At 44.0% G+C, this 18,893-nt stretch overlaps 2 protein-coding genes across 7 annotated transcripts in view; both read left to right on the top strand.

Annotated features, from left to right (window-relative positions):
- The first annotated feature begins 2,160 nt into the window (after window positions 1-2,160).
- The window catches only part of SEPTIN11 (septin 11), a 95,794-nt gene continuing 79,061 nt past the window's right edge, over window positions 2,161-18,893 (top strand). For all 6 annotated transcript variants that reach the window (XR_006296167.1, XM_043572420.1, XM_043572419.1 and 3 more), the window contains exon 1: window positions 2,161-3,114. Coding sequence is in view for 5 of the 6 variants with exons in the window: in XM_043572420.1 (XP_043428355.1) it covers window positions 3,088-3,114 (27 nt within the window). In the remaining variant the exon portion in view is untranslated. The remainder of the gene's footprint in view (window positions 3,115-18,893) is intronic.
- Window positions 7,769-10,218, top strand: LOC122478766 (mitochondrial import receptor subunit TOM5 homolog). The gene has a single exon (XM_043572424.1). It carries the CDS (start codon window positions 8,479-8,481, stop codon window positions 8,665-8,667), a length of 189 nt encoding a protein of 62 aa, XP_043428359.1. The 5' UTR covers window positions 7,769-8,478; the 3' UTR covers window positions 8,668-10,218.

Raw genomic sequence — 18,893 nt, 5'->3', positions numbered from 1 at the left:
TTGCTCCACTTCCTTGGTGAACCCTTTCCTGTTCTGACAGAGTGAATAGTTCCTTTTACCATACTTTAAAATCCCATAATTCATATATCTTTTCTTTTTTTAAAAAAATTTTTAATGTTTATTCATTTTTGAGAGAGCACGAGCAGGGGAGGGGCAGCGAGAGAGCAGGAGCGAGATTCCGAAGCAGGCTCCAGGCTCTGAGCTGTCAGCACAGAGCCTGACACGGGGCTCGAACCCACAAACTGTGAGATCATGACCTGAGCTGAAGTCAGACACTCAACTGACTGAGCCACCCAGGTACCCCCATAATTCATATCTTTTCTAGGATTTGTCTTATCTAGCAGAATTGTTTAAACATCTGTCTCTCAGCAGACTGCACACTGGTTAAGAGTCAGGCATCTGCATTTAAAAATTTTTAGTTCTTACCACAGTATAATCTAAAAAGGTAATCTAATCCCTTTGTAACTCTATTACGGAAGAGCTATTATTAAACAGATTTTAAGATGAGAAAATTGAAGTGCCGAAAGGTTAAGTAACTCGCCCAAGGTCACACAGTTATGAAGTGGTAAAGCCAGGATTTTCGAACCTAGGTAGGTCTGGTTGTAGAATGATTATTTAAATAGCTTCATAATGAGAAATGACATTCTGAAATAGCCTTCTTGGCCAAAAGTAATAAAACTGTATTTTTATTAAATATATTTATGCCTATCTGCCAAAACAAACAAAAAGCAGAGAGGGGGGAACTTAAGCCAATGTTCCTTGTCAGTGAAAAAATTCAGGCAGAAGTGGGGTAAACTGGGATCATTTTGTCCTAAAAGGCTTTCTTCCAACAGTTGAGCTGTTGGAATAAGTGACTTTAAGCTTTTGTGATGAGAATAAACTAACCCACCCACCAAGTAGCGAGTTCATAGTCTTACCTAATCTGTTTTACCACCTAATCTGAGATTTTCAACATAAACACGAACCGAAGAAGTAAATAAAAATAAAAACAATTAATTAAATCCTGCTATCTGGCCTGGTCAACAGAACACAAAATGGAGAGCTGGTTTCCAACTGCCCTTACATCTGGTTGGCAAGGTGAAGAGCGATGTTTTTTTTACAGGGTTTACGTGAGACCTTTGGTCCGTGGGCAGTGCCACTGTCTAATCCTAAGGGAGAAGGAAAAAATGGCTATATACAGAGAGCAGATCAAAGTATTTCTCTTTTCCCCTTCCCTTTGCACGTCACCCATCCACACGGTCATCTGAATTCAACACCTAGTGACTACTGTATGCCTGGCATAAATGTTGGTCCATTTCTTCAAAAGATTTGAAGTCAAGGGGGCAGATACTGGTCAAAACTGACTAGGTTCGTTCCCTGCTAGTCTGGGCCCGCCCACACGCACAACAGGTCTCCATCCGGAGATCCTCGTCTTCCTTTCATCGGTACTCTCAGCCCTGCGGGTGGAATTCAGCACCCAGCCCCTCAACCCTTCCCGGGGCAACCCAGCGTCTGCTTCACAGCGGCTGGACCCACGCCCGGAGCCCACTCATCCTTAGCCAAAGGCGGCGCGTTCTAATCCTGCGGCCCACGGTGGGTGGGTGGGTGGGTGCGGGTGGACAGAGGCAGACACAAAGCCGCGACAAACCTGGGCGCTGAGGTCAGACTCTGAGGCGCCTCAGTCTAAACAGGCGGTTGGTCTTTCACCTAATTCAATAGGCCCAGGCTTTCCCTGAGGGCGCGATCGCGTGGGCTGATCACCACCCTTCACCTCCGCACCACACTTTCCCCGCTCTCCAATCCAGCCGCGGACAGGTTGCTATGCCCAATCACCTCGTCCTCGAGGTCCGCCCCTCCCGCTCCACGAGGGGCCGCGGTCACCTACAGCAGCTCTAGCACACCTCGCCACCCAGCACGCGCCAGAACCCTGCCATGCCGTCCGCCACACAGACACGCAGTAACGCCCCAACATCTGCTGCGCAAGTCCTTCCCCACAGCGGAGGAGTTCTCCAGCCCCACGCGGCCGGAGTCGCGCCGACTTCACGGTCACCCGCCCGGCGCTGTCGCCGCGCCCCTCCCCAGCCGCACTCCCGCCCGCGCGCCTCCGCGTCGTCGGGTCTGTCTCCAGCAATCAAATAAGGTCGGCTGAGCCCCCACGGGTGACCAACGAGCTCTCGCTGCACCCGGGGAAGGCCTTGGCCCCACGCTCTGGGGCTGCCAACAGCTGCGTGAATTCTCCAGCGGGGGCGTCCTTTTCTTCCTCTCCAGCCGGCGGTGGTTGGGTCGTCCGCAGCCGCAACTACTATGGCCTCTTCCTCTCCATGTGATCCCCTACCCAGCCGCGCGCTTTAGGGACAGCTTCCAGCCTTTTAGTCTCTCCCTTATGAAAAGAATTGTGGAGGGGCAACGCTTCCTCGTGGGGGTCTGCCCAGCCCCACCTCGGTCGCCCACCGCTCTCTCTCCCCGGTTGGCCCACAGCCCTTCCAAGCCGGTTCCTCCGGGTGGAGCGTGCTTGCCCTGGGCTAACTGGCCGCGAGATGCTGTCCCCGCAGACCCGTCTAGCCCCAGTGTCCCTTCACCTTCTCCGCAGCCTCTCCTGCTTGGTGAAGCGCGTGGCGGAACCCGAGGCTAGGACCTCCGCGCCCAGGATTTTACTCGGACTCCAGCACGTGGTGGAGCGGGGGGGTGGCGGCCAGAGTACAGGCTGCGGGAGTCTCGGTGGCACTGGAGAGGGTCGTTTCGGGGCCCACGGCTACCTTCGCTGAGGGCGAGTCCTGCGGCCTGAGCCCGCTGACCCCGGCTGGAGGCCCGCACGCCATCCCCCCTCCCACGGCCTCAGCCCGGGCGCGCAGACTCACACCCCTTCCCGGGGAAGCAAATGGTCCCTTCCAGGCGGGTGGCCATGTTGCTCTAATAAAGCCGGAGGGGCGGCGGCGTGGGGGGAGCAGATGCCGCTGGCTTCGAGCGGGAGCCGGGTGCTGGCAGAGCGCAGCCGCGAGGGAGGCGCGGGGGAGGCGAGCCGGAGCCGGAGCCCGAGCCCGAGCGGGAGCAGCAGCCAGTGTTGGCGGAGAGCACCCGGGCGCAGCTGGAGTCGGAGCCGCAGCCGCGATGGCCGTGGCCGTGGGGAGACCGTCTGTGAGTGCTGGGGCCTCACCACCCTTGCCCGCGGCTCTCGCGGCACTGGGTGGTCCCCGCTTTCAGGCGGGTGCCGGGGGAGGGGGGGGAATACCGGGGCCCAGGCGGGGGCTCCGGATGGTGGCGGCTGTGGGTGTGTGCGTGAGATTGGGCGCGCGTCTGGAGCTGAGGGGAGGGCTAGGAGACAAGAGGCTGGGCTACTACGTGATGCAACAGTGTATCGCCTCATCGCGCCCGGGTTCCGGAGATGTGGGAGAGAAAGGACCCCTTCCCTCTTTTCCCTTTAAAGGGTTTCTTTCAGGCACGGTATTTCTCGGCTGCCTCCCTCTCGGCGTGCACACCTTTTCTCTCGTGACAGTCGAGAGAGGCACCGAGTGCGGGGGTTTCCTCCTGACTCCCCCTCGCCGAGGGGCGACCAGGGCATGGGAATTGTTCCCCGAAGCGCGCTGTCACACGGCCGTAGAAGCGGATCAGAAATGAAAGGCTGGGATTTCCGTGGTGGCTTCCCCATCGTGAGAGCCGGGACACCCCCAGGCACCCACCCGGCTGACCTGGCCCTGCCCAGGATGTGGACAAAAGCCCTAGCCACACACACAAAGTTTTCACAAGGCCCCCTTGTCGTGGTGGGTGGAAGTATTAAATGCTCCGAGGTTAGAAGACCGGGGGCGGCGAACCGAGGAGGCGCGGACGCGAGGAAGAGGAAGGTTAGGGCGGGCGAGTGGAGAACCCGGTGCCCCGCGGCTCGGGACGAGCGAAGGACCGAGGGTGCGCTCCCGCCCCAAATTCAGAGCCGGGCAGGAGCAGCGCCTGGTGGGGTGCAAGACTCAGCTCGCGATTCAGAGCCGGACTTTGAGGGTGCGGTCTCAGTCGGTGCTCCGCATCCTAGGGTGAAAGGCGGTGGGGGGGGGCGGGGGGAGGGACGGCGGCGGCCCTTCCTTTTTTATTGAAAGGAGCAGAGCCGGGTGGGAAAGGCGGAGTCCTCCTTCCTTCTCTTTCCCCGTTTCTTTGTCGATGTTCGAAGTCCACTTTCGCACCACCGGTTTTGGGGCGCGCCTCGAGCGAGGTTTTTCCCGCTCTGCCTCCTTTTCTCCTCTCCCTCCCACAACTGTGTGGCCGCAGGTGGTGGCTTGAGAGGTCTTGTGGTTCCACACGAGAGACTTTCAGACGTACTGGAAGCTCCGAAGCCCCAGGAATGCAAGGCTGTGCTCGGACTCCAAGCTCTTCCTCGAACTCCTCTCCAGATACACGCGCCTTTTGCTGCCCCCGCCCCCACCCCGCCCCGGGAACTTCGCGGGGTCCTTCTGCGTGCTTTAACTCGGTTTGGTGGTTTGGCTGCAGGCGTGTTTTCAAAGACGGTCTCCACTGTCACAATGTGCTATGTATGGTCCTATTGAAGTGTAACTGGGTTTTTTGGGCATTTTATACTCTAATATTTAATGACCTGACGCTTAAGAATCAGGTTTCCTCTTGCACACAAATTGTGCCCTTGATAATTAGTGGTCCTGGATTATTGTTACTGAGGGAATTTACATAGTCTCTGTGTTAATCCCTTTATTTTTCTGGTGGGGGAAATTGAGGTACAGAGAGGTCAAGTTAATCTGGTTAAAGTACCCCCTTCTCTCTCACCGTCCCCACACTGTACTTATTTCCAGGGCACGTATTTCCATAACTAAAATAACTGATAACTGCTTGAGATAATTGGAGAGTGTCTAGGAATGCAAATTTGGGGGGGGGGGGTGCTGTTCAGTAACACCTATTGCTGGTGCATTCTTGAGGCTTGGGGGAGGTGGAAGAAATAATTTGCTGCACATTTTCTATAAATTAGTTAGTTCATATATGTCAGTTAAATAGGAACAGTATGTGGATTTGAGATTTAGTTGTGTGGCCATAATCATATCCAACACGAGGTCTGCCAACCAGATGTGAGCTTAATCCCACAGAATTCTTCTCTAAGACCTCTTATTCAAATAATAGAGGAGATTCCAAAAAGAGTATGTGTTCAGAGGAGGTAACTGCTTTCTCTGCACATTCCCCGTTGTCACTGGAATTAAGATTAAATTGCAGTTTAAAAACAAGACTTTTTTTTTTTTTTTTTTTTTTTTGGACTGAGCTGTGGTCTGGGTGATCAAAAGTTGACTACAAAGTTGAAAAGTCTTTTCATACATTTCCAACGAATTGTTGAATTGTTTTACTTTGTTCATTCAGTTCTTGCCTTAAGTGTGGTGCCTATAGTCCTACCTTCAAAACAACCCTCGTGAATACATATTTATCCAAACCCTGCTCCAAGGGATCAACACTACATCCTTCATCTTAGAATTCTCTGCCCCTCCTGTCCCTTTATCTATTCTCTGATTTGAACAAATGAAAGGAAGGGTGTGTTGAGAGAAAAGAACCACTCCAAAGTTGATCTATGTATGAATGGAGTTTCCCTAGTTACTCCTTTAGAATTTAGACTTTTTAAAAAAGTTGTTTAGGGAAACATGAATAGATCTCCTTTCCCTACAAACTGCCTCTCCCATCCAGATTGAAGGAAAGTTCAGTTAGAATAATTTGCTCTCAATGTTAGGCATTCTTGAACTTGAATGTCTTTGTGTGATATCCTAGGTAAATATGAGATTTTACTGGGGAAAAACCTTGTATGGCAGATGCAGTATTTCTGTCTTTTGAATTGGTTATATTCAGTTATAACCATTTAAACCTTAAGGCTGAATTAAGATGTTTCTTAAGTTGATTTGTTGGCTGGAAAACAAAAGTTTGAGTTTAGTGTGATACTGTTTATTTTTGTTCTAATCTCGACCCCTAGTGTCTCCATTTTCTCTTGGATGGTGTTGGTGCTTGGCTCTGAGAAGACCCTAAAGCACATCTGTTTCAGAATATAACTAATGATTAATGAGAGCATTTCTCCCTTAGGGATGTGTCCACATTTTGGGTGAGTTAGTATTTTTGCATCCAAGTCCCAGGACAGCTATTATCTTTCTTTTAAACAGAACATGGTAATTTACTCTACCTGGGAATCAGGCTTTATGTAGCTGATCCACTCTCTCTTAAGGTGTGGTGTTCAAGTTATATAGCCTAGGAGTTGAAAGGAACTTTAAGAGATTATTCAGTTCAGCCTTCTTCCCAATGCAAAAATATTTCTTACTTTATCCCTAACAGATGGTGTGTATTTAAACTTTTGCAGCGATGGAGATTTCGCATGATATCCTTCAAGAAACCTATTTAATTATTCTTTTATCTGTGGAGCCAAAAGAAATGGAAAAACCAAGTTCATTCACTCATTTAAAAGTATTTACCGAGTACCTCCTATGTGCCAGGTACTGTTCTGGGAGCCAGGGTTATATCAGTGGACAAGAGAGACCTTCTCTTTTTACCTGGAGCTTTTATTTTCTGAGAGATTTAGTGTCTATGCGTAGTGAAGTGATGAACTTCAGTGAGTATGGAGTATGTAAGCCATTTAGGGAGAAAGGAAATTATGTGCCTGTTGCTGAGTCAACACTTATGATGCAGGTAAAGATCTTGTCTGGGAATCATTAGAGACGGTTCCTGAAGATATGGTCTGTTTTCAGCAGGAGGAGGGTGAGGACTGACAGTGAAACGTTATTTTCCCGTGTTACAAAATTGCCATTTCTAAGACTTGATGCTGTGGTCCTTGCATGAAGGATTCTGGCTCTTTTGTACCTGGCAAAAGCTTAATGGAGCTGAAAAAGGTCTGCGGGATGGCTATCTAAATGATAAAGGGACTGTCATCTAGGGGGAGGTCTTTAAAAATTAAAATTCTGTCAGTGGTATAAATTATACACACTGAGACTCTGTAAGCAATTATTAAGGAATGCTCGAAGTGTTTGAGGTATCGTAATCTGTCCTTTTCAAATCTTTGAAAGCTATAGGTTTTTTTTTTTTTTTTATGCTTTAAAATATCTTCCTTAAAAATGAAGTGTTTACAGGGGCGCCTGGGTGGCGCAGTCGGTTAAGCGTCCGACTTCAGCCAGGTCACGATCTCGCGGTCCGGGAGTTCGAGCCCCGAGTCAGGCTCTGGGCTGATGGCTCAGAGCCTGGAGCCTGTTTCCCATTCTGTGTCTCCCTCTCTCTCTGCCCCTCCCCCGTTCATGCTCTGTCTCTCTCTGTCCCAAAAATAAATAAACGTTGAAAAAAAAAAAAGTGTTTACATTGCAATGAAAAACAGACCTGTGGAAATTGATTAAAAGAACAAAACTACCCATACCCCACCATCCTGATGTAAGAGTTATTAGATTGTTAGCACGTTTTCATCAACTTTGTGAGATTTACACAAGTAAGCTTAACCCATCTCCTAAAAACTGTGACTTAGAAACCAAACTGTGTGTCTGCTAAACCCTGTCTTTTTGGACACCCATATAATTGACACCGATGCTTAGTGCTTTCAAAGGGGCCACCCTCTGTCTGTGTCCAGACAAAGGAGCGAATGATTTGGATGTCCTACTTTGATTGATTGCCAGAAGGCCTAGTATTTATATCCACTGATGATGCCACAGCTGATAATGATCTTTGGGTTTAGACTTCCTGTGGGGCAGGGTATAGAGTTTTCTAAGCCAGTGTTTCTCTTTATAGGACCTTAAACTTGACTGGGGGTGGGGTGGGTATGGGCTGCTCTTGGATTTTATAATTTATTGAAAACTCTTTCATAGTGCTAGCTAGACCTGTTTCAACTGGGGTCAGTGAAGTGAACCATTATTTAAACAAAGACCCAGCAGATCCAAAGCTTCTATCCTGTTCCCTAAGGAGATTTACTTTACAATATAATTGATACCTGCTTTGTGGTTGTTGTTTTTTAAATCCAGATTGACAGAAAACTCCCTCCCAACTAAGCAGTACTGCCTCTGACCCACTCAGGCCTGCTGGCAACCTATCAATGCAACCACTGTGGAACATGAAAACCAATATTTGGGCTGAGGTGATAGAGATAGGCTTCTAAAAATAATTTGTTGGGTGATATGAAATCAAATTTGTGTCCTCTCAGGCCTAGTCTCAGGTAGAAATCAGGAGTCTTTACCCTCATATGCCAGAACCAAGGCATTAGAAACACCTTTTTAAGGATCCATGCCACTGAGTGTGAGTGTCTTGCTCAAGTCAAAGGATGCAGGAACTTGACCTATGTGGTTGCATTCTGTCCACCTGCTGAACTGTGACCGTGTGGGATTGAGTGTGATATGTTGTGGGAGGGGCAGGCTGAGATGAAGAGGTTGATCAGGCTTCATGTTCCAAAAAGAATGTCTTTGGTATCCAACAAGCAGAAGCTTTGTTCATGCCCCCCTCCTTTTTTTTTGCATTTTAAAAATTGTGAAAAAATACATAGCATAAAGCATAAGCCTCTGAAAAGAATAGAGTATGGCAGCTGAAAGCTGGGGAAGCAAAGCCGAGATGTTCCTGATTGAGGGGCTTGTGCCAAAGCTGGACTCTGAGGAGGTAAAAGGGAAGATGCTCGAGGATGTGATCTCCTCCATGTGGAACTTCCTCAGCTATGTGGCCCTGCTGCAAGTCACATCTTTTAGCCTAAAGAAATTGGAAAGCATGTGAAGATGGGCATCACATGTGAATGCATGATATGAGGAGCCCAGTTACAATTTCTACTCCTATCTGTAAATGAATAGGCCCAGAAAGATGTAAGGGACTCTTTGATTGAATGGATATAAAAATTCTACTTGTTAAGAACAAGTTTGGCTCTGGTAACTGACCTTCATAGCTATAATTTAAAACTACTTGAGAAGTAAAGATATTTTGTAGTGATAGTACACCCATATATCTGTGACATTCAGCCTGTGTGAATGTTGAAATAATAGTAAGTAATGTCAAACTCCATTTTCTAGCAAGTATTAATTATAAGGGAATTATGTCTCCAAAAAAAATGTGTGTGTGTGTGTGTGTGTGTGTGTGTGTGTGTGTGTGTATACACATACCTGTTTTGATAATTAAGTAACATTACTTTGGGATGAATTTATGATTTTCTTCATAAGTTTTTTCTTATAGAAGAAGTAATACAGATAGCTTAGAAATTGAAAAACAAAACAACCCACAACAACCTAAACACATCAATAGCCATTCTTAGTTTCCTAATCCATCTGCTTCATCAGATATTTCTTTCATACTTTCTCTGAGCAGATGCTGAAGTTACGATGTTGAGTATTTGAGATGCCATCCCTGCTGCTCTCTAAAAATTTCTCTGAAGGATGGGTAAGGAAGCAAAAGGATGAGTAAGGAAAATGAGGTGGAAAAGTGTACTAAGCCAAGGGAATAGCTCCTGCAAAGCTCTGGGTGTGAGACAGCCTTTTGAGAAAATCCACCTACGACGTCACTGTTCAGGGTGGGGTAGAGAAAATAGATGTGGGTCTAGGCAGGTGGGAGGAAACCGGATAATGCAGTGTATTCTTTAAGACACGTGCATATTTTGTACACAGTTTTAAAGATATTTTATATCCTACCCACCCTGTGCCCCAACTTAAGATATCTCAGATTCTTGGAATTGGTTGATAGAAGACCTTGAAAGTCTGCAGGGTATTGAATTCTTCAGGATTCAGTAGAATAGAGGGGAGATGAGAAAGGATAGAGGAGTTGATTCCTTTCATGACCAGATCGCATCCTTAAGAATAGAGGAAGTGAAGACAGAGGAAACACACAAAGAGGAGGAGGGATCCAGTGACAACATCCCCAGTATAGGTCTTCCTCTGTTTAGTCTTCTGTATTGAGGCCTTCCTCAAGATGTAGAACTACAAAGTCTTGTTTTCTTAAACATTGAAGCAAGTGAGTCCTAAAGGGTGGAAGAATGGTAGGACCCCTTCTATCTTGGACTACAAGTGTCCAACAGTGTTCTCCATAAAGAATATTTAAAAAAACCATAGGATTCTATGAAAGTAGGAGTAAAGTCTATTAAAAGCTATGGTTTTCTTAAGACTTAACACCTTTTCATTCACTTCATCCTTTTGTGTATTGTTTTCCTGTCAATATAAATTTTGTGAGTATCATTAAGGGTGCCCATTACATTTACTCAGACCTACTGTTGAAAGGAAAAGGCTTAACCAAAACCATCTGTGAACAGGAAGCTGTTCAGCATCCTGATTTTTAATTTTTTTTAAAGATGAAAGAAATTGATGACACAAATGGAAAGATATACCATGCTCATGGATTGGAAGAATTAATATTGTGAAAATGTCCATACTACCCAAAGCAATCTATAGATTCAATGCAATCCCTAGGAAAATGCCAATAGTATTTTTCATGGAACTAGAACAAATAATCCTAAAAGTTGTATGGAATCACAAAAGACTTCAAATAGGGCAATCTTGAGAAAGTAGTAGGTATCACAATCCCAGATTTCAAGATGCACTTCAAACTTATGGTAATTAAAATAAAAGGTACTGACACAGAAATAGACACATAGATCAATGGAACAGGATAGAGAGCCCAGAAATAAACCCATACTTATGTGGCCAAGTAATCTATTACAAAGGAGGCAAGAATATACAATAGGGTAATGAAAGTTTCCTCAATAAATGGTGCTGGGAAAACCAGACAGCTACATGCAAAAGGATGAAACTGGACCATTTTCTTACACTATACACAAAAATAAACTCAAAAGGGATTAAGGACATAAATGTGAGACTTCAAACCATAAAACTCTTTAAAGGAAGTAGTAATCTCTTGGACATTGACCTTAGCAACATTTTTCTAAATATGTCTCTTGAGACAAAGGAAACAAAGCAAAAGTAAACTATTGGGACTATACCAAAATAAAAAGCTTTTGCACAGCAAAGGAAACCATCAACCAAACTAAAAGGCAACCTACTGAATGGCACGAGATACTTGCAAATGAAATAGCTAATAAGGGGTTAATATCCAAAATATATAAAGAACTTTCACAACTCAACACCCTCCCAAAAAAATCAATTACAAAATGAGAAGAGGACCTGAATAGGCATTTTTCCAAGGAAGACATGCAGATGGCCAACAGACATATGAAAAGATGCTCAACATCATTAATCATAAGGAAATGCAAATCAAAACCACAATGAGATATCACCTTACACCTGTCAGTACCAAAACAATAAGAAATAACAAGTGTTAGCAAGGATATAGAGAAAAGGGAACCTTCATGCACTGTTGGTGGGAATGTAATTGGCACAACCATTGTGGAAAACAGTATGGAGGTTCCTCAAAAAATTAAAAATAGAAATACTATATGATCCTGTAATTCCATTATTGGGTATTTACCTAAAGAAAATACAGACAGTACTTCAAAAAGATATATGCACCTTTATGTTATTGCAGTAGCCAAGATATGGAAACAACCTAAGTATCCATTGATAAATGGATAAAGAAGTTGTGTGTGTGTGTGTGTGTGTGTACACACACAGTGGAGTATTACTCAGCCATAAAAAAGATCTTGCTATTTGTGACAACATGGATGGACCTAGAGGGTATTATGCTAAGTGAAATAAGTCAGAGAAAGATAATACTATATGATTTCACTTAGGTGGAATCTTAAAAACAAGGTGAATGAACAAACAAGATGCCAAACATAATCATAAATACAGAGAACAAACTGATGGTTGCCAGAGGGGAAGGGGTTGGGGGATGGGCAAAATAGGTGAAGGAGATGAAGAGAATACAAACTTCCAGTTATAGAGTGAATGGGTCACAGGAATGAGACTTTCGGCATGGGGTATATAGCCAATAATATTGTAATGGTGTTGTGTGGTGACAGATGGTAATTGCACTTACGGTGAGCATAGCTTAATGTATAGAGTTGTTGAATCACTATGTTGTGCACCTGAAACTAATGTAACATTGTATATTAACTATAATTAAGTTAAAAAAACCAAAAACCTCTGTGCACAGCAAGCCTTCTTGGCATCTTGATTTTTAAATTTTATTTGAATTGTCAAGATAATTATCTCACTTTATCCTTACAAAATTCCCAAGAAGTAACATAGACAAGGAAACTGAGGAACAAAGAAACTAACACCTAATGTGTACAGCCAGTTACTGGGAGCACTAGGCTTTAGAACCAAGGCTCTTAGACCAATATACATATAGACCTACAATTTGTGTTGGTCTGTTAGACTAACTTATGCTACAATTTGTGTCAGTCTGTTAGACTAACCTATGCTGAAGTAACGCATTTGTCCCAAATTTTGGTGGCTTACACAACACAGGTTTATTTCTTAACCACAATCTTTGATTCATCCTCCGAGATCTCCATGCTGTTCTGACCCCAGGATCCAGGTCCTCTATCTGGACCTTGCCAGTCTGGTGGCAGAGGAAAAAGATATACTGACCCCTGAACTATCAAGCTCTTACCATGGGTCACTTCTACATGAATTTCATTGGCTAAAGTAAATTTTCACTCCTAAATTCAGCAAGATGGCGATGGATAATCCTTCTGCAAAGAGTGGCTTTGCCAGTCAATTGACCAAGACTTGAGGGCCCTGGAATGAGGATTTAATTCCCCGTCCTGGGCTGGGGTGGGGGTGGTTATTTTGAATAGTAACAGTTCACCATACTGTCCTAGTCAGGGAATCTGCTACGGAGCCAAGGGTCCTCATTATTTTTGAAAAGTCTTTCCCAGTCTGTAATGATTTTTCCCACTCTCTCTGTCCTGTTCTGATCCTAGTTGGACATGGTAGAATGCTGAGGAATAGTGTGTGTGTGTGTGTGTGTGTGTGTGTGTGTGTGTGTGTGTGTTAAGAAGCCAGAATGAATTGAAGGCAGAGGATGTGATTATTCCTATTGTTCACTCACCGTGAGTTTGCAGTAGCATCCTAACTAAGTAAGGGATGGGTGGTGACCTTCTGAAAGACCTTCTGTGCTGTTCTCTGGTGGCCCCAACTCTGGGACTGTACTCTCTGGGAAATGGTTTTGAGGCCATTAGGACTTCCAGCTGCTTGACAGAATTATTTCCCTTGGGATGCTTCCAAATCTGTCCTTTCCCAGCCCATCTGTTCCTAAATGCAGATGCATCAGATGGCACCCTTCTCTTTCTTGCTTTGTTTTCTCTCACTGAGAGGCAGTAGTACTATATTACATTTGGATTATGAACATAGGCTCTGCAGTCAGACTGCTTGGGTTCTAGGGTATCGGCTCTGCCATTTAACCATCTCTGTGATCTTAGGCAAGTTACATACCTTGTGTACATCTCATGCGTCAGCTATAAAATAATGTACATTCCTCAAAGATTTGTAGGATTAAATAAGTTAAGACATACAAAGTGCTTTCAGTGATGTGTGAAACATTCATCCTCAATAAAAAGGAAATAAATATGGAACTAATAATGACTTTATACCAAAGACTGGGCTCCAGCCAGAACTGCCAACCCACCGCACCCCACCCCAGCAGGAAGTGAACATTTGCCCCTTCTCTCACACACCTAAAATGCAGTCTTCCCTTTTTCTAATCAGAGCACACCTCTGAGGCATAGATCCAATATACTGTCTCCTCGAAGCCTTGACTCGCCATCCAAGTTTTGGTAATTTTTCTGTCTCTGAATTCCTGCAGCAGTGATTGCCTGCAATGCTCGTGTGTCACCTTTATAGTGTTCTGGAGTCTCCACCCCAACCCTCACCACTCCTTTCTTCAAGACCCTATTTAAAATAAATAGGAATGGGGCACCTGGGTGGCTCAGTTGGTTGGGCATCTGACTTCAGCTCAGGTCATGATCTCGTGGTTTGTGGGATGAGGCCCTGTGTCCAGCTCTAGGCTGATAGCTCAGAGCCTGGAGCCTGTTTTGGATTGTGTGTCTCCCTCTCTTTCTGCTTCTCGCCTGGTTGTGTTCTCTTTCTCTCAAAAATAAATATACATACATACATACATACATACATAAACAGGAATGATCAAATATAGTTGTGAATGTTTTTAAAAAAAATCTCTCAGGGGTGCCTGGGTGGCTCAGTCAGTGGAGCACCTGACTTTAGCTCATGTCATGATCTCCCAGTTGGTGGGTTAGAGCCCTATGTGGGGGCTCTGTGCTGTCAGCTCAGAGCCTGGAGCCATGATTCAGATTCTGTGTCTCCCTCTCCTTTTGCTCCTCCCCCACTCACTCTCTGTTTCTGAAAAATAAACATTAAAACATTTAAAAAAAAAAATCTCTCATTACCACAAACATATGTTCTGCTAGCCTTGACCACATTCATGTATTCTTAGCCTTACTTCCAGATTTGCAGGGAGAGACTGTGTTGTGCACCACCCCCCGCCACCTTCCCCTCTGGTTAATAAACATGTGACTGAATGAACAAAATTGATCCTTTGGATAAGACTTGTGCCAGCCTGCTTCCTCTCAGTCCACCTTTATGTAATTCATGCTGTTGCTGTGTGCGTTTGAGGCAGGTGTAGACCACATATCTATAGCTTTCTCCCCCAGGCTTCTCTGCTGTAGCCACCTGGGCTCTGCTTCACTATTTTGACCTATGTACACATCTGGCTGTCCAAGGGTGTTTCCATCCCATGGGCCAACACTTGCCTGATGGGGGATGGAATCTGGTGGACAAATACTTCTCTCTTTTGTCACTAACTTTGGACAATTCTGAGGCACAATATATATGGCTCCTCAGAGGGGTCCCACATGGGCCCTAGCCTCAGCCCACAGTGTGATTAGCTCCATATACGTATGTTTAGGATGACTGTGCCTCCTTCACTGTTTCATACTTCTCGGTCCCCACTCCTGTTCCTTTGGATCATTTCCCCAAAGAGCTTTATGTGTGCAAGCCCTAGTTTCAGGCCTCTGCATTTTGATGAAAACACCTTGTTTCCTGGTTTGGGACTCTTGTACCTTATGCAAATGAGGGAGTGTGAATGTTACTTGGTAACATACCAAATTCCTCTAGAATTAAAAAAAAATACGCTGAGAACAAACTGATATTTCTTTAATCAGGGTTTTACTATTTATTGGAGGGAAGACTTCAAACTATTAAGAGCTATGCTCAGAAAAGAAGAAAACTGGATGCATCATCTAATCTTTTCTATAATTTTCATTTCTACTTCATTGGAGAGGAACCCACAGTCTCTCAGGATGGAAGTACTTGTCTCTGAATGTATAGTGCTTACTTTGTTGTGTGATTTCTTTTTTTTTTTTTTTTTAATTTTTTTTTCAACGTTTATTTATTTTTGGGACAGAGAGAGACAGAGCATGAACGGGGAAGGGGCAGAGAGAGAGGGAGACACAGAATCGGAAACAGGCTCCAGGCTCTGAGCCATCAGCCCAGAGCCTGACGCGGGGCTCGAACTCCCGGACTGCGAGATCGTGACCTGGCTGAAGTCGGACGCTCAACCGACTGCGCCACCCAGGCGCCCCTGTGATGTCTTTAATGTACCCATTTCAAGTCAGTTACATATTTTATAATCTAGAAACTAGATACAGAGTGTATGGGGGAAAACGTTTTTGATACATGAACTGTGAACTTGGGCCAAAGCTTAAAACTGTTTTTGAAAAAGAAATTTTGTGGCCTATACTGCATAGATTGGAAGAATCAGGTAAAAATTTTTGAGGCAACTTCTTGTGAGCTAATGTTCAGCAATTTTATGGGCCCAGATTAACTTAAGTATCTGCCTGAAAGTTCTTCAGCTCATCAGAGTTATTCACATCATCTCTTTACTTTGAGCCTATCCCATAGGCAGTTTCTGATAATGTAGGGGACATCCTTGGAAATACCACAAGCCAAACAGATTCATTCTCCAGTTTTCCCCAAATTTCTTACCTTTGCTTTCACTCTGAGGTTGGTTTTGACTTTTTTGGGGGTGGGCGATATAGGTCTGTACCTCTGCCTTTTGGAATGACTTGATTGTTTATTATATACGTCTTTGTTTTCAAAGCCTTTCCAATCCTTTGCTTTTTTTTCCAAAATAAAGGGAGTGGGAGGAGAAAAATTGGATACTGAAATGTGTTATTTCTCAAACTAAAACTGGAATTATTTTTCAGATTTTTTTTTTTGTCTTTAAACATACATTTGGAATGTTGCTAATTTGCACATTGCCTTTGCCATTGAACTCCTTGCACCCACTACAGTGGTGTCCTAATTGAAATTGTACAATTCCACACATTTTTCTTGTTGATTAGCTTTCATTGGGTAAACATCGATCTTTACAGTTTTCTTATGAGATGGTCTGAGTAGACACTGTTCTTGAACCCAAGCTCTTCAGCTCCTATTTGATGGATCAAGATTCAGACTTGCCATGGTAAATAAGTTAAAGTCTTCTAACTACTGGTTATACCTTCTTTCCAAATGGAGGTACAACCCTAGTCTGCAGAATAATGCTGTCAGAACTTTTTGCAATGATGGAAATGTTCTATTACTGCATTCTCCAGTATGTATTCACTAGCCATATGTACCTATCGAACACTTGAAATGGGGCTGGTGCAACCATAGAATTAGATTTTTTTTATCTTGTTTAATTATAATTAATTTGCATTTAAATTTAAATAGCCACATGTGGCTAGTGGCTACCATGTTGAACAGTGAACTTTACGAGTATTGTCTAGGGGTACCTGGGCGACTCAGTCTGTTAAGCGTTCAACTTTACTTCAGGTCATGATGTTGTGGTTCATGGGTCTGAGTCCCACATTGGACTCTATGCTGACAGCTCAGAGCATGGAGACTGCTTTGGATTCTTGTCTCCCTTTCTCTATGCCCCTCCCCTGCTTGTGGTCTCTCTCCCTCTCCAAAATAAATAAACATTTAAAAAAATAAAAAATTTAAAAATTTTAAAACAAGGGACGCCTGGGTGGCTCAGTAGTTTAAGCATCTGACTTTGGCTCAGGTCATGATCTCATGGTTCATGAGTTCGAGCCCTGTTGTCAGGCTCTGTGCTGACAGCTCAGAGCCTGGAGCCTGCTTCAGATTCTGTCTCCCCCTCTCTCTCTGCCCCTCCCCCACTCATACTCTGTCTCTTTCTCTCTCCCTCAAAAACAAATAAAGATTAAAAAACTAAAAAAAATTTAAAACAAGAAGTATAGTCTAGAAGTATTTATAATCTGATATTTCTTTCTCATATTTTAGAAAACTTTATTAAGAAAAATTCCAAACATTACACAAGAGAGAAGGTATACTCAACCCTTCTATCCTATCACCTAGGCCATTCTTATGTCATCTCTTACCCCTTCTCTCTAACCTCCTCTCTCCTCATCCCGACCCCCCAAATTGTTTGTTTTTTCAAGTTTATTTATTTTGAGAGAGAGAGAGCAGGGGAAGGACAGAGAGAAAGAGAGACAGAGAATTCCAAGCAGGCTCCACACTGTCAGCACGGAGCTCTATGTGGGGCTGGATCTTACAAACCGTGAAATCATGACCGGAGCCCAAATCAAGTCTGATGCTTATCTGACTGAACCACCCAGGCGCCCTTGTTTGTTTTTCAAGGTTTTATTTTTTAAGTAATTTCTATACCCATCTTGGGGCTTTGATGTACAAACCTGAGATCAAGAGTCACATGCTGTACCAACTGAGCCAGCCAGGCACCCCAAGTTTGTTTTTTAAAAACTATTATTATTATTATTATTATTATTATTATTATTATTATGTAATCTCCACATCCAACATGAAGCTCAAATTTGTAACCCTGAGATCAGGAGTCATATGCTCTTGCTCCAGCCAGTCAGCGCCCCCCCCCCCCCCCATGCCCCTAGTTATTTTGGAGTAAATCCCAGGCTCAGTCTGATCTCATTTAGTTTTAAGAGCTATGCTGGTGACCTGGGGGTAGGAGGAACATGGCATCAGGAAGAGGTATTCAGGGATCTTCAAAGTGAATTTGTGATTTAAAACAAAGGGCAAAAAAATGTCAAGCGTATGGATGGTAAAAGTTATAGTTTGTCAAAGATAGGTACTGAGTATATAGATGAGTGATATTCTCTGTGGTTGAGATATTTCATCATCACCATCATTGTAATGAATGGCCAGGCATGAGTGCATAGATGGAACAGTTACTGCCCCAAGCTTGATTACATGTGCTTTTCTTGAGCTTCGGGTTCATGGATAATTTCATCATTTAAACATTCATATGCAGCGTTTATCATTGAACCTTATTGAATGCCAACAGTGCAATAGAGTCATAGGATTTTTAAAGGTGGAAAGCAAGCTGAGAATCATTTGGCTTTAGCCCAATCTCCTCAGACTGTTTATTTCCAGAGAGGAGTAGCTTGTTCTGAGCTCCCTTTGAGTGGCCCAGCACTTGGTCTGTCACCCTGGCCTGATCAGCTGACTGGCTGAGGTAAAACTGTAGCATTAAGTCACGCTTACCTACTTTTTAAAACGGCAGACTCTTAGGGCCTCTTTTAGAGCAGACATGTTTTTTCTAAGTCTATTTGAGGTATTATAGATACTCTTTTGGAGAGAAATGTTTGTGTAAATAACATAAAATTTTCTCTTATGGGTTGAGAATTTATGCCTGTTACTGGTGTATATTATTATAGGAAATGCCTGTTTATTTTCTGTATTTCTGTTTATAAAAGAAACTCTTGTAGCAAGCACATTTTGATCATGTGGACACATTGAAGGAAATAATGCTTGCGTCATTGATATTTAAAAGTGCTTTTCTTCCTTCACAACGTAAAGCAAGAATTGTTACTGTGCTTTTGTAGTTGAATTTAGGAGCTAATAATGATTTTCTTCCTTATGATATTGTGCAGAATATGTATATTCTAAATTTGGACCTTAGGATTTAAGAGGAAGAATTTGTGATGGTAAAGGATCTTGTATCATCAGAAATGTGCCCAGGCCTTGGCTCAGCTGTTTTATTGATGGAAAAAGATGATATGTTTCAGAATA

Source organism: Prionailurus bengalensis, chromosome B1 (assembly GCF_016509475.1).
Source record: "Prionailurus bengalensis isolate Pbe53 chromosome B1, Fcat_Pben_1.1_paternal_pri, whole genome shotgun sequence".
Taxonomy (NCBI): Eukaryota; Metazoa; Chordata; class Mammalia; order Carnivora; family Felidae; genus Prionailurus; species Prionailurus bengalensis.
The sequence above is the reverse complement of the archived record's forward strand: the minus strand, read 5'-3'. Positions and strand labels throughout refer to the sequence as shown.

Coding starts and splice junctions, on each gene's coding strand:
- LOC122478766 (XM_043572424.1), top strand. CDS start 8,479: ATGGCAGCTGAAAGCTGGGGAAGCAAAGCCGAGATGTTCCTGATTGAG.